This window comes from Penicillium alfredii (genome assembly GCF_028826965.1).
Source record: "Penicillium alfredii strain IBT 34128 chromosome Unknown utg000002l_segment0_segment0, whole genome shotgun sequence".
Classification (NCBI taxonomy): domain Eukaryota; kingdom Fungi; phylum Ascomycota; class Eurotiomycetes; order Eurotiales; family Aspergillaceae; genus Penicillium; species Penicillium alfredii.
In genome coordinates this window covers 1,082,877-1,098,074 of record NW_026622699.1, presented here as the reverse complement: position 1 = coordinate 1,098,074, position 15,198 = coordinate 1,082,877, and the positions used below count along the sequence as shown (strand labels likewise).

General features: G+C 46.9%; 3 protein-coding genes across 3 annotated transcripts; 1 reads left to right on the top strand and 2 right to left on the bottom strand.

Annotated features, from left to right (window-relative positions):
• Positions 1-3,422: 3,422 nt before the first annotated feature.
• NUU61_001568 (uncharacterized protein) lies at positions 3,423-4,412 on the bottom strand (the record flags this gene model as incomplete). Its single annotated transcript, XM_056652150.1, has 1 exon — positions 3,423-4,412. The coding sequence occupies one exon, from the start codon at positions 4,410-4,412 to the stop codon at positions 3,423-3,425; it is 990 nt and encodes a 329-aa protein (XP_056515417.1).
• A 5,687-nt stretch (positions 4,413-10,099) lies between these two features.
• Positions 10,100-10,497, top strand: NUU61_001567 (uncharacterized protein; the record flags this gene model as incomplete). Its single annotated transcript, XM_056652149.1, has 2 exons — positions 10,100-10,186; positions 10,210-10,497. 2 exons carry the CDS (start codon positions 10,100-10,102, stop codon positions 10,495-10,497), a joined length of 375 nt encoding a protein of 124 aa, XP_056515416.1.
• A 658-nt stretch (positions 10,498-11,155) lies between these two features.
• NUU61_001566 (uncharacterized protein) lies at positions 11,156-13,646 on the bottom strand (the record flags this gene model as incomplete). The annotated part of the gene is made up of 5 exons (XM_056652148.1): positions 11,156-11,928; positions 11,990-12,388; positions 12,447-12,773; positions 12,850-13,341; positions 13,397-13,646. The coding sequence occupies 5 exons, from the start codon at positions 13,644-13,646 to the stop codon at positions 11,156-11,158; spliced, it is 2,241 nt and encodes a 746-aa protein (XP_056515415.1).
• Positions 13,647-15,198: the final 1,552 nt, after the last annotated feature.

Below are 15,198 nucleotides of genomic sequence, written 5' to 3'. Positions count from 1 at the left end.
AGGAGATTTAATTTAGCATAGGCTGTTGACCGCAGGTTCAATTAACATACTACTGGTTTCACGAGTGTTGATTTGTGTAGTTGGAATTGTTGTTTAGAGGCTACAGTAATACTATAATTTAAGCCAGGAAAAACAGTAGCTGAATTCGTTGAACTTTTTACCCATCATTTCCACGTACCATTACTACAGCGTTTTTGACAGACTTGGGCCGGATCTCCACCAGAGGTGGGGCTGGGTTACACTGATATTGTGGGGATGGCCATCAGAATACTGAGTAGTTTACGGTTTCCGCAGCAATGTGAGGTGACACTGTGTAACTACGGGTTCAGAAAAGCTGGCAGAATTGCATGACATTCACTGCTAAATTTGTTCTAGAAGAAGCTCCAAAGTCCCGGCGCCATATAGACCTCTTCTTCGGTCGTGTTGGCCTTCGCTTGTTAGTTGAGGTTATACCTTGTTGGTGACTCAAGTATTTAGGCTTAGCTTTCCTGCGAATTCCCTCAGAATACATCTGACGGCCCTGTAAATATGTACTGCACTATATGCATCAAATTTACACAGAATGGGAGATACAAAAAATAAGCCCCAGTACTCTAGGCGGCGGTCCGAACTCTCATAGATACTGTATTCCTCATTCTCAACGTAACGTTGCCACCAGTACTGGCAGTACATGTATTCCAAGCATCAACCTAAATGCTTCATTCATCCGACGACTTGTTTCCTCTTTCCTGATATAGAATATGACCAGTATACTGTCCCTGTTCATCGTGGTAGATATGAGCTGTTTGAGCCTTGTTGTTTTTGAATTGTTCCTCCGTTGCAAACAAAGCTGTAGCATGCGGAGTGAGATCGGTATGGCTCGTGTGCGATGGATTCCTGCAATGGTAAGATTTCTGGAAGATAACAACTTCCTATTGCACTTAATATATAGAATAACTACCGGTTCTCTAAGTATCCAAAATCTGGAGTGCGTAGCCAACCGGGAAGGTTAAAAAGAATGGGGTGGATGGCATAAAATCGAATCGACCACCATCCTATTTACCGCTATTGGATAGAGAAAGGAGGGGCAGCGCTCGTTCCAGGCGGCGGGGGGGGTTGGAAGCCGGCGTCACGTGATCGACATCGCCTCCACCCCTTAACAAGCCAAGATAGCTTGACAATGGCTGTTGCGCGATTACGTAATCTACACGTGAGGCCTCAATTCTCTCCGTCCCTCTCCCTCCCTCTCTCTCTGTCTCTGTCTCTGTCTCTGTCTCTGTCTATGCCTGTCTGTGATTCAGAATCTTCGAGGAACCTTTACAAGCGACATCAGCAACTCTTCTTACACTTGGGACGAAATGAGTCAGGCTACTCCGGTGCGGATAGTCCTTCCATATCGCGAACAACCTTTTCAAAAGCCTACAGCAATCATCAACGCTTTCTTTACATGGCGAGGTATTCAACCCCCCGAGAAGACTACTATACACATATATGCAGTGATCCTCGATCTTCTCGGTTATATCTTGTTCTCGATCTCCACTGCAAAACACATCCAAATGTCGATCTTAGCAATTTAGACCTCGAAGTCTTCAAAGTCTCAGGAATTGATCCATTGTGCGTTACCCTCTTCTATAACCTAACTAAGCTAACTGTATTTAGTACATTTCAGGATCTCGGAGAGGTAGCTCGCAAGCAGGTTCACCAACGATCTGCTTCTCTGGATTGGGGGGAAGGCAACCACTCTAGTCAGAGGAATTAGTCGGTGTTGTACCAGCACAGGGAGGACAGGATCCCGCTATATTCGTGTCTTGCGCATCGAGAACCAACGGGAGGTCTCTCAGAAACCCTGAGGGAGGTACGCATGGGACATTTGCAGTGCTTCTTGCGGGTGTACAAAAGATAATGTGATCTCGATTCATGTGTTTAGGAACACGCGTACAAGCTGCGTATGTCTTGCAAGCCCATTCACACATCGCGTGAGAGTGAAGGAAGTCGGTTAATATTGAATATCGCAGAGAGGACCTTCACACAAAGCGGATCGTGATGCGAGAGACGTAGTCTTGAAAGGGAAGGCGGCTCGAAGAGGAGACAATCTGTATTTATAGAATCAATGGTCTGTTCTACAGCTCTAAACACCATTCGAAAAGATAACTTACTTCGTCCTTGGTTATAATAGTTGCGGGCTAAAGGGGCAGCGCGATCGACGGAATAATTAAGAGGTTCAGCCCCTGGAACACGAAGGCTTCCGCGGGTCTGTTTGATCGAATTTGTGATGGTATGATACTGCTTCGATGAGGGGGCAACGGAAGTGGATATTGCCCCTACGGTAAGACTCGCGTAGTTCAGAATCTTGTGTTTCGGATGTATAGATATCTCCTGTCGAACAAAGAGCATGAATGATACTTTATAAGCAGACAAACCAGATTTGTGTCCGTAAGGAGCAAAGTTGCCGAGAACCAATAGTATGCCTGAGTTTACCGCTGTTGGCTGAGATTTCAATGTGGCTACGTATCCTTACGAGCTGCTTGCAGGTATTGGCCAATAGCTGGGCTGCATTTGCAGGAGCCATGCAGGAGCAATCACATTAGGCGTTTGTTGATAGTTCAGCGTCTCTGAGCCGACCGAGACCGAAGCACAATCATCAGGACCTACACATAGGCGGTGGAGTGAGTCGGCCTAATTTTCTTTCCGCTGGGCCTATAAATGCGTAGCGTCTTAGCTGGCCTGGCAAATATCGTACGTAGCTTGTCATTGGGTACCTTGATTTAGGTGGACTTTTTAGAGGTTTTTTTTTAGATCTGACATTGTGTACCAATCAGTGGTGTGATCTTGTCGATATATATTTTGGTCGTGTACCAGCGACCAATCATTTGCCGCCGGGAAGTTACTGGGCTTTTTTTTAAACCATGTTATTGGCTGTTGTATGCAGGTTGTTGCCACGTCATCATTTTCCCGGGCGCGTAGGACATCCGATCACATAATCTGGACTGATTAGTTACATAAAAACCCAAGCTAATAGGTTGGCAGCTCTTTGAACTGTTCGTGGGCCAGCCACCTTTCGACGCATTCTTAATAACGCCCGCAATCCTTGTTGGCCAAATGCGAGAGATGGCAACTGATGAACTACCTGAAAGATGGCAACATGAATGGAATACGATGAACACAGGGGACGTCATGGCCACAGAAAGCACCGGGCCCAACTTGCAGGAATGGCTGGAAGAAGTATACTTTGATAGCCCGCTGAGTCCCGATCTCACACGAGAGGACATAGTGAGGCTAGGACGAATCGTTGGAAGATTATTGCATTTTGAGCCGTCTGCAAGAGCGTCAGCGAAACAAGTTCTTGATGACCCTTGGTTTAGTGAGTGACCCCATGACAAATAGTCATTACAACATGAAGGCGCGTGTGAAATTTGTCTTCATTCAATTGAACTGTACTGTACCTAGCAATTTTCTGAGGCCTCTTCGATTTTCAAGCCTGCGTGCCGAAAATGACCTCTAGCACTCTCTTCTTTTGCACCGACCACATCAATACACCACCCAAGAAAGGCATCAAAGCCTTGATCGGGGTCTACTTCATAATAGCCCCAGTTGCGTTTAATAAAGGCTTTGAGCTCAGCGAAAAACTCTTCAATCGGATTCAAGTCCGGCGAGTAGGGTGGCAGATAGACCAATTTTACCCCTGCATCCACACACATCTGTGTTATTCGCTCTGAGTGATGAAACGAGGCGTTGTCCATAACCAGAACGGATTTAGGTTCGGGCCATCTTCCGCAGTGCTGAAGAAGCTGCGCTATGAAGTCCTCGAACACGGTGGCATCTGTGGACCCGCGGAAGATACGCGAGAAAACGATTCCATCCTGGGAATACGCAGGCAGTATCTGATATCGCTGGTCGCGGTGAAATTGTGATACTTGCATAGGGGACACACCAAGTGGTGACCAGCCTGTGCGCCTGAACCCAACCCTTTTATCACATCCGGATTCATCTACGTAAACCAGCTGATACGACTGAAAATCCGATAAATTATGCAGGTACCATTCTCGCAAATCGGCATTCCGCTCCCTCGCTTGCTGCCGAGTGCTCTTTTTAGACCAACCGTTGGCAACAAGGGCTCGTCTGATGCTGGAGGTTGTGACTAGGGTGCGGAATTCATCCCAGAGGAAAACAGCCATCTCATCGAGGTATAATCCGGGCTTTTCAGACAGGTGTTCGCAGAGGGCTTCGATCATCAGTGGTGTTACAGTCCGTTTCCGTCCTATTCGAGTTGGGGGTGCATGCACACTTCCAAATTGCCGCAAGTTTGCGCGAATATTTATAATCGTAGCCTGGCTGCATTCTGCTTCTTCAGCCATTTTAGATGTGCCAAGTGACTGGCTCTCTATCATGTCGCGGATGAGATGCAGCTTGGCTGGTGGAAGTCTCGGAGCCATTTTGTGAGGTCGATTATGACATTCTAGAGAGATAGTCTGGTGAAGATGCCTCCTGCTTGGGGTGGGTGATATGGCAGAGAATTACCATTGTATGGCATTTACGAGTAGGATACACAAGACAGGGTCCCACCTTCGTCATGTAAAATACAATGTCTATTCTTGGAAATCACGGATCTACCACTATTCCAAATATGAACAAGCGTGTTTCAGATTAGGGTTCGCGAATCAAGTCGCAAGAGTGTGAAGTTAAAACTGATTTCGAATTCTACTGTACTTATGATCAAAAAGCGGACAGTCTTTGATAAGCAGGCTTGTGTGAGTGGCCGGTAAGCACTATCCATGCTATCCATGAGCACTACCTAGAGGGTTCTCTGCCTAAGTTTGATTTCTAGGTTCGAGATCAACGAGGGTACGCAATCTTGATCTAGCTCATAATATACAGTTATTCGGGTTCAACTGACTGATTCCAGAGCAAACAAGTTTCTTTTCTGAAAGTGAAGTTTAAATCGAAGTTTGCTGGAGGTATTTTTGGGATCTTCACATGTCAAATAATCAGGTATTCATAGGGAAATTGGAGTTGTCTTGCACGATCAGACAATAGCTGGAGTGAAAAACAAAAACAATGGAGACAAAAGGTATAATACAGCACCCAGTTGTATTAAAGGTCGCTTTAAGCCATAATTCTCTCAGTCCCATCCTTTCTTCTTTCGGGCAGCCTCTTCGTCGAAACTTTCCGAGAGGACTACTGGGACGTCGGCGATGGGGTCAAAAGTCTAGAAGAATAAATTGCCCAGGCACTCAGCTCAATCATCGCTACAGAAGTCTGTATCCTTCTATCAAAAAAAAAGGGGACAAAAAAAAAAAAAAAAAAAACACAGCCTACGTTAAGGGTTTCGATATTTGACCACGTGTACGTAATGGCCATATAAACTTGGCTGTCATCATTTGACCAGCTGCCTCGCGAAAGAATTAACATGTTACATTGTATTGGGAATGATATTGACTGAATGTAATCTAGCCCCAAAAAGCTGCGTCGCAGTTTTTAAAAATTTCTTAGTACTGTGATTTCTGGCATATATTTTTGATTTATCATGAATAGCCCGGATATTCAATTCTAATCGTACTATTAAATGTAGCGTTCTTCAATTCAGCAAACCCGGGTTGTACCATAAACGATTACATGTAAAGGAGGCGTATTATGGCACCATGTGCTTCAATTGGAGGCATAGTAGCTCTGCCAGAAAACAGCGCAAGACGAGCTCTTGACGGAAAACTGATCTTTGTCAGGATACCCATCGCTGCGGTTATTGGTCATGGAGGTGTCCAGTTGCTCCTACCCCCATAGGGTACGATTGAGCTTGAAGCTGCGGCAGATTTGGAAGTTGGATATCTTTCGCGTGAAAATTGGATCAGTGAATATCGTCCGGGCGCGAGCTCCCTGAAAATTAGGCGCATCCCATACATTGAGGTGTAACGGAGAAGATATTTTCTACATATATAGGGATATGTGAGCACAAAGACTAGGTATATAGAGGAAACTAATATACTATACCTGAACGGTATCATTAGAGATACGAGATGGCTGCCGCGGTAGAAAAGTTGCTAGCCCCAACAATGAGCAAAATTATCATCGACAGAGGTTTCAGGCTGGAAAAATCAGCAACTCGGAATCCTTTGTCTCGCCAACCCCTTTTAAATAACAGTAGGAGTCATGAGGCAGGTTAGTGATGTTTGTGAGCTAAGCTGACAGGCAGAAATGGAACACATCATCTCTAAATAGCATGGGGAGTCTGCCATTCAACGAGCCATTGCATCATTGCATAGAGTGACGTGAGGACTTACCAAGAAGTCGGTGATCGAGGTTTCGAAGTGGCTACCACAATAACAACGGACATTCAAACTGGTCTGTATTGTAAAATAGTGGTTATTTTATTGACCTGAGCCGATTATTAGCCAAGACAACTAGGTCACTTCTACCTTCCTGCCCCATCCCAATGTTTACAAACTCGAGGCTCGAACACTCAATTATATTACTAGATGTTATTATAAATGGCCCATTCCGCAATAACTATGAGCTACAGGGCATTTGTATAGTTGTAGAACGGAAGAAATAGGCTGCTAGTATGATACAAATGTAATAGAAGGCGTGTCGTGTTTAATAGTCGGCAATAATGAGGGTGTTTAAAGGTGAGTAATGAATACGGCGTTTGAAAGAGTCCCATGTCGAAGGGACGTTCAAAAGAGTTAAGGAAATTGAGATATCGACCATCGCTTCTTGCACTGTCTAGGGCTACCTGGTTCGTGCACGACGGTTATGCACTCGATGATATACTATTTGCTGTTTTTCTCCAATAAATAAAAATAAATGTCTGAACCATGTGTCTATCCTATTCCATATGGTGAAAATCAAGCAAGAAGAATATTGTATTGCATGTCTGACAACATCTTGACGCGTCATGAACCATTTTAGTGACACGCATATTTTCGACTTATCAAGGGGAATGATTTGCTGCGATATACTAACGTTCATGGTACAGCTCGGGTATAACGCAGTCTTCAGCTGGCGGCACAGTCACCCCTCACAGAGCTCAATCCGCCTTTCGGCTGCTTTCGTTGTCAACTAATCATTATACGTCTGCTCCAGGCGGCACAGTCACTCCTTAGCAGTGACGAAACTTATCCAAATTATTTCCATTTACTAACCATCCCACTGCTTGCGACCGCTGCTTGTGTGATTGGTTTGGACTCGGAAACAGGAGCCAATGAGACAGGCTTCATAAATGTCAATGCAAATATACAACGTCGGTTCTAGTAAGAGGCGCAAACCTTACCATGACTTAACATCATCGTATTGATCGAGGGGTCTTAGCGGCCCCTTCTCACTCTCCACCACCAAGATCCACTTAACCCACGTATTGTTGGATGTGGGCACCACAAGCAAGATGGGAAGGGTATGTCGGGATTGAATTAGTGTAGTTTACGCAGTTATAATTTGAGTAGCGCATGCAAATTTGTTACAGTACAAAAGCGAGATTCAAGAAAAAGAAACCTACTTACATGTTCGATACGTTTTGCCCTTTTACTTTTTATATGAATTATTAGTAACTTTCAGGGATAAGAAGTAGTAAGATGAGATTAAAATCAGACCCAGTCTAACTATTTACTGTGGTAAAGGTAAGCGGTATCTCAAGCGGTAACGTAACTAACGTTAGTTAACGTAATCCCCAAGCGAGCGAGCCACCTCAAAACATATAGTAAATGCGAGTAAATATGAATGTCTATCTCAACAACAAAATGTTATTTCTTCTTGATATTAAGAGAAGAGATTTATTAGTACCTTGATAGTATTATATGTGAGTCTCGGATAATTCAAATCATTTTCTATTTAAATTACAACAAAAATATACTGTAATTTTAACAATATTTGAATATATATATATCTCTCCACAAGCACCATATTAATAGGGCTAAGACTTATATAGTACAATAGGATAAATATACATAATAGAGTTATATAGCTAAATATAATTTTTAAACAATAAATGTTGAGATTTGAGATTGTATTTTATCGCATTTACTATATGTTTTGGGGTGGCTCGCTCGCTTGGGGATTACGTTAATATATCGGCTGACTAATTTTGGCAGAGGGTCTACGTCAGGGATTTACTGCCATACTGCCCCTTCCATGGACTACCTGGCACAGGAAAACCCAGTATCTGCTTTGCGCTTGCCGACTATCTTGATCTCAACCTTTCTATAGTCAGCCTAGGTGCGAAGAAGATCGATGAAGATGATCCCTTCAGACTAGCTCGGGCCCTCCCAGGTCGCTTTATACTCGGGAACGTGGATAAGGCAGGAATCAGGATAAGCAGCCCTCGCCCTAGGCACGTCAGGGAAGATTCCACGAGTGAGCCTGGTCAGATTTCCAGTAATTAAAAGCGCCAGCACCTCCGGGGACTATCCCATGTCACCCAGAGATTGTAGGTTTTAGGAAATTTGGTGGGAAAAGAAAATAGAAGAAAGAATACATTATAGAAGGAAATTGGGCAGCGCCCATGCCGCCTATTTATAAGTGAAGCGGTTATCATGTTATATCCAGAGAACAGCAGATATTGAGACCTCCAAAGATAGAGAGAAGAAGATACAAGAAAGGAGAAGATACACAAGGACTATCGAGATCCAACATCCGGCCCGCCTATTCCGAAAAGGTGACGGCATGTGACAGCAGTGGCTGCCTCCAGGGCTGTATTTAGACATATTCTGTACGAGACGCTCGAAGTGGAACGTTGAAGAATACCAAAGCAACGAATCCCTCGTCCTCGTTATACAATAGGGACGACCGACTTAAAGAACCACACGGTAAATAGGCGATTTTCTTAGGCTTTGGCATAGATGTATATCTTTGATCAATCAAAATTATTGCAATAAAGAAACATCCTTCAAGTGAAATATACGCGAACTTTTTGGTTTTTTTTTTTTTTTTTTTTTTGGTTGGGAATGCTATGACGTCTCTAAACTCGCGGGCCAAGATATTTGATTCTGTGATACAGGAGGATCCTGGTCACGTATGCCTATCAATCACCACGGCAATACTCAGTATAGGTCCTAGTGATACTTCAACACAAAGCAAATAGACAGCTTGTTACTTAATATTTTCTCTGAGAAGGCTACTCCTTTTCGGCGGGGTACAGCTTGGATAGAACCGCGATGGGGGAAATGATTCCAGATAAAAGTCAACCACGCACCCTATATTTCATCCTACAAAACAATGAATCGTCCAGATCCAATGGAATGTTTGCAATCAAGATAATGATTTTGTTTTGACAGGTGGATAGACGTTGCCACTATACCCTTCGCCACTGAGTGTATGGTGATTCGACGCAGATATGGACAAGAGTCAGGAACAAGGCAACAAGCAACAGAAGGACACAAGTTCGTAGTAGGTTCGGCCTCTGTTGGGTCCTGCTTTGTCGTCATCTATGCCAGGCGATGTAAATCCCCCGGTGGGCCTTGATCAACCATCCTAGGTGCTGACATAGGTCAACCCCCGAAGCAATCTAGCCATTGCGTCCCCAATCCACCCAGAGCTCCCGAGGTCGAGCTGAACCGGGAGTGAATACTGCCCTACGAAGAAAATGACAATAGCCCTAAAATGCCCCAATCTGTCACTATATAAACCCCGAGGGTCACCCTCAACCCCCTGCGTTCACTTCATTCTATTCTTCCTCGCGCGTTCCCTCTGGTTCTTGCTCTCCAACCAGTCCCAGCCCCTTGGTGCGATTTAAGAATCTATTTTAACCTAAAACAAAAAGAAAATGGCTCAGAGGTAGAACAAATCCCCACTTCAAATCGTCCAGCCAGGCATCTTTGTCCTAACTTGACAGTCTCCTGGCTAGGATTTTCACCGACGATTCGTCCAGCCTCGCGCAAAGGTTCTGGCCTGCAGGGCGGAACGGGCAACCCAAGAGAAAGTCGACGATAAATGAGCAGTTGCCCACGAAAAGACCGCGACCAGGGCCCTATCCCCAAAGCGCAGCACGTTACCCCGTGTCTGGTTCGACGTTCAATAGCCAGCCTGTGGAATGGAGCAACTGTATTGGGCACCAGAATTTGTACCATAAGTCATCGGCCAAACGAACGACCCAGCCTCAACCCTCTGGGGTATCAATGAGACCTTCCTACACCCAATGTGGTCAGGGCAGCCGGGAAGGTCCACGCTGCTTATCCTGTATTCAGCGCCTGGACGAGGTAGAGAGGTGCTGCGGCTACTCCAAGTGTGTTATCTCCCCCCGCGCAGGGCTACCCGGGCAAGGGTGAAAGTGAGGCTGTCGGCCGCTCTGTTTGGGACTCGATGAAACTATCACAACCCGCTACAGGGTCTTCATCCTCGGTGGACAGATCTTCAGTAAACGCTCCACCGCTGGACGCCGGTCGATACGACCCAGTCGTGATCCATGATGAATACCCGGTCCTTGAAACCGATCATGACCTTTCTCTCATCAGGCCATATGAAGTGGAAGAGTTCGACGATCCATTCATGGGTCCTCAAGGGCTGGAAGATATAGAGGAGACCATGTCCGAGTGAACTTAATATCAATTTATCGTTCTTGCCTGTAAGCAGCCGTGACGCTACTCCGGCTTCATCGACTGTGCTCTACGCGGAGCAATGGATACCTACTTTCCAAGGTTATTGCTCTTTTATTTTTGAAACACTTTGATTCAAACAGCACTTAATATGACTTGTTTTTCTTTGTCCTGGTTCTTTTTTTTTTTTTTTTTTTTTCTTAATAAAACAGTTTTACAGAATGGAAGCAGCAGGAAGCGATGGCTATGTGCGGCATGGATACCACAAGCCCCTTTTTGGGGGCCTTGACTCACTCGGGTCTCAGTACGGTTTAGTAATATATATCATTTGCATCCCTATCATATCAAAGCACAACATAAATAGATTGACAGCTAGGTTGAATCCTTGGCCTGAGCACACCTACCCTCGACTGGCGGACGAGGGAGGTGTTCTTTCGTCTGCTCGGCGATGTCATAGGATACCCTTGCGCGTCCCATTTTCCTTTCCTCTACAAGATGAGCCATGGCGAGCCCGCTTGCATATCCATAGCATACGGATTATACATAAATTCCCTTACACCGGCAAGATCGCACTCCGAGTGGCGGAAGAATCTACCTATGAAGGCCCGTGGCCAGAGAAGAGTAGGCCCACGGGGCGAGTGGATTATATTCCACCGCAACTACAAATTATTTTTCATGATAGTTATTCTGCTGCCAAAGGTCCTTTCGTGTTCTAGGCCTGGGGTCAAGATGATACGTTGTATAGATATTGTTTCCTGGCCACAGGTTTCATCTAAAAGTAGGAGATCGGGCATCTCCGAAGTCACGCATGGGTGGTAATAATACGTATCGGCTTCAATTTCAGACAGATGCGGGGGGCCGTAATTGAGAGAGGGGACTCTGGTGTAGATCTCCGAGAGGCTAAAGTAGGATAGACGAGAGAACCAGTTGGAAAGCATCTGTGGACCGGACTTTGGAGGCCGCGGTAGATCCTTTTCGACCAGGTTCATGTTGGACCCACCGCACATGAGTTCTTCGCCGCTGGAGGGGCACATCTGGGCTGGTTGGCAGCGGCCAGCGGGGTTGAAGGAATAGGGTATTACTGGCCTGGTCGCCCCGGCTGGCGCGAGACCAGCGAGAAGGGGCCGGATTGCGGTGTTGAGTGAAATGTGGTAGACGGCTACCACTACGAGGAACACCAGCATGAGGATGGTCGGCCCCAGAGCGACCGGGTTCGCTGTGGCACCCATAGCGAAGACGCCAATTAAGCAAAGGATCAGAAGGTAGCAGCCTGTCGTAATATGCTGCAGGGCGCAGGCAAATCCAAGCCCCTTGGTATCCACAGTCGTGTGCAGCACACACAGCGCATTGTAGCGATATGCAGAATAAAACAGAGACATCCCGATTGCCCCGAAACCGAGAACCAGCGGTGCCACACAAGAATACGCGATCCCTAGGGAGAGTGTGAGGACCCACAGAGGCTTCTCTCTAGAGTAGGTTTCGGGCACACATACCGATAACCACAAGAAGAGAAATACAGGGATAGATAGTGCCCCATTGCAGACCGTCAATTTGAGACAGCCGATGGTAGAGCTGCCGGGGGCGTTTGCTAACGAACCGGTCCCAAATCTTATTCTTGGCGAGTTTGGTGATCTGAAGGAGCGCCCCAGGACTGAACGCAAGCCCCTGTAGTATAATGTATGAGATGTAGAAGTTGGACGTCCGAACGATGTTTTGCGCGAGGAGTTTCACCACGCCCTGGGGTTCCCGCAGGATACTCGCGACCACACTCGAGGCGGACGTAGCCAGGATAAATACTAGAAATACCTGGGTGGTTTGAAAGGCGAAGTACCAGTTCTGGGTCCTTAGCTCAACGCTCGCTAGAGTCGGTGCCCCGCTCCACCGAGCCATCACTAGTAACCTGTTAGCCGTCACATTTCATATTGCTTTGGCCACGACGTGGACACGTACGACGAAAAATGACCGGGACCACGGCGAGTAAAGCCGCTAGAGCTATAGAGGGGAGGAGACCTATCACCGACCCCCGAAGCCACCCTGGGACGCGATCAAGGAATGTCAAAAAGGGGATTGCCCGCTCTAGAAACGCGAGGTTCGAGACCAGGCTCACAATGGTAGTCGGGACGGCCCAGAAGGTGATCATCGCAATGCTTATTCCCACGGCAGCAAGAGACCGTAATGGCCGCGCCCACCATCGGATCCCTAGATTCTTCCAAACAACCTGGTTTGGCTGGAGTCCAATATACCGTGGCCACATTTGTAGCGGTAAGGGATACCGGACTATTTCCTGGTCAGCGCCTGCGCCGACATGGTGGGAGGGAAGGAGGCGACCGTGCCCGTCGGGCCATACACCTACTAGTTTGATAGGCATTCAATGCATCCGATAGCCGAGAGAATTCCACAAACATCGAGGGCAGCCGTTTGGCCCTTTCCCGACGATGGGTACACTGCAGCTTCCTGATTTCCGGCTGCAGACGTCGAAGTTCGGACCACGCCCACTCCATGCTTTCCACCTTTCGGCCCACGATCGGCCTTGGCCGATGCATTGGCAGCTGGCCTTGCGTCCTAGACTGTGCCTCTGCCGCTTCTAGCTTCTCAACTATGCGGAGCCTCTCTTTTACCTTGCTCTCCAGAGCCGTTGTATCCGTGCCGAACCAGACTCTCCTGACTGTGGTCATGTCAAACATCTCGTTTATCCGCGTGGGATGATCCGTATATGTTTTTGGGACCGACAGGAAGAGGACGGTACGAGACGAAATGTGATCTGCATATGTAGGAGAGCGGAACATCCCCTGGCGAAGGTGGATCAGAAATAGATTCTCACGAGTAATGATGGCAAAAATAAAACCTGCAAACCTCGTTAGACCGTCGATGAGGGCGTTTCCTGGGTAGGGGGAGCTCACCCACGAAGGCCCACGAGATGAAGCAATGTGCGTAGTATAGCGAGTAATCTGCCGCGGCAATGTTGGAGATGCCCAGCATGTCCAGCTGGGATCGCCCACCCCGACCGGCAACATGCATGGGAATGAGTACTGGCCAGGTCAAGCCGGCGCCAACGAGCAGTATCACTATGACCACTTTCAAGTACCGCAGCAGCAAATATGCATCCATGGAATGTTGTTTCAGGAACTCGGTATCCGGGGTTTCATACATGAAGCGAATCAAACCCCTTAGACGACTTATGCGGCAATGTCGAGGCCACGATGAAAAAAAAGTCCGGGGCATGTAGACGGCACGCGCATGCCGCCGGATAATGAGGAACAACCCAACCGTCACGGCACATAACAGTAGACTAGGGACTAGCGTGACTACGAGCCCCGAAATTGTATTAGATACTTCGGCTGCCTGCCACCCATCAGTATGCCTGTTCTAGAGATCTACCCTCTATGCTGACCAACCGACTGTGTAATATGGCGATCGGAATCCATGACAAAAGCTCGCTCCAGCTACCTAGGCACCCGTAGAGTGAGATGGGCGGGGGAGCAGAGTTCTCACTTTAATCTGTCCCGTTGCAGTAATCGATGTCATATATAGACATCGGCAGGCTTGGCCGTTTATGATCTAGCATTCCTAACAAAGAAAACAGCGTATTTCAGGCATGAGCTACCACCTTCGCTAGATCTGGTAGGCTACCTAATAATAGCGTTTAGTGGGCCCCTCTGCGTACGTAATGTCTTACTGTTCATTGGCACCCAATTCAGGATAGGGACGGGGAACGTGAACATCCCCATACCATTGATTAGCGCCACCACCACCACCACCATAACGGCAACATTCGCAGCACTATCTCACAAAAGTAATACATCATCACCATATTCCATGAAAACCGAAAAACCACCATGCACATGCTCAGATTTAAACAGGCTGCGATTCTAGACCTCAATTGCTGCATTTTCGCCGTGTAGGAATAATCATACTCGTAATTGAATCCCATCGTGGTCTTCACTTTGGAGGTATATTTCTGGTGCGTCACTCAGCCCGTTGGGTTGCTTGTATATAAGACGGATTGGTCGTTAGGTAGTTGATGATCTCGGCCGGCCTAGGATAGGAATCGATAGGTGACACCCCTTGAATTCAGGCGCAGGGATGTGTATACAATGGATGAATACTTATAGGATATTGCCATGCCGGGTCATTTGCAGTTTGCTTGCCGAACGTAGGAAGCTCTTAAAATAGGAGGACGCCGCACCTGACGAGCAATCACCTTATTCCATGGCCTTGTCGTCTACATCAACATAGCAGACCACAACTAAGCTCACCTAAAAATAGCAAAGGGGAGATATATCAACCCACACAGCGCCCTCCCCACTAGAAACCTAAACTTAGAACTTCCCGAATTTTTAGTAAGCTCGATTTTGTTTTGCCTGACTAACTATCGCTGATGGACCTAGGTACGGGCGTTGGACCTTGCTGTCCAGGGCCGTGACAGATTGCTTCTAACGAATCAGACAGTTGAGCAATTCCAGCTCCCTACCACATTTCGCCCTTGGCAATTCAGTTTCAAGAAAGGGAGCGCAGGTCGTTTGATGAGAGTCTTGGGAGCGCCTCGGAACCCAGATCGTGAACCATCCCCTCCTCGGCTTTAGACGCCAAGAGATAGGTTTGAAACGGTACAGTATACCACTACCACCTTCTGCACGAGAAGGGTAATAGGCACTAGAAACGCTAACTTCAACGTGATTCAATGTCTCCAAGTGCTTACTAG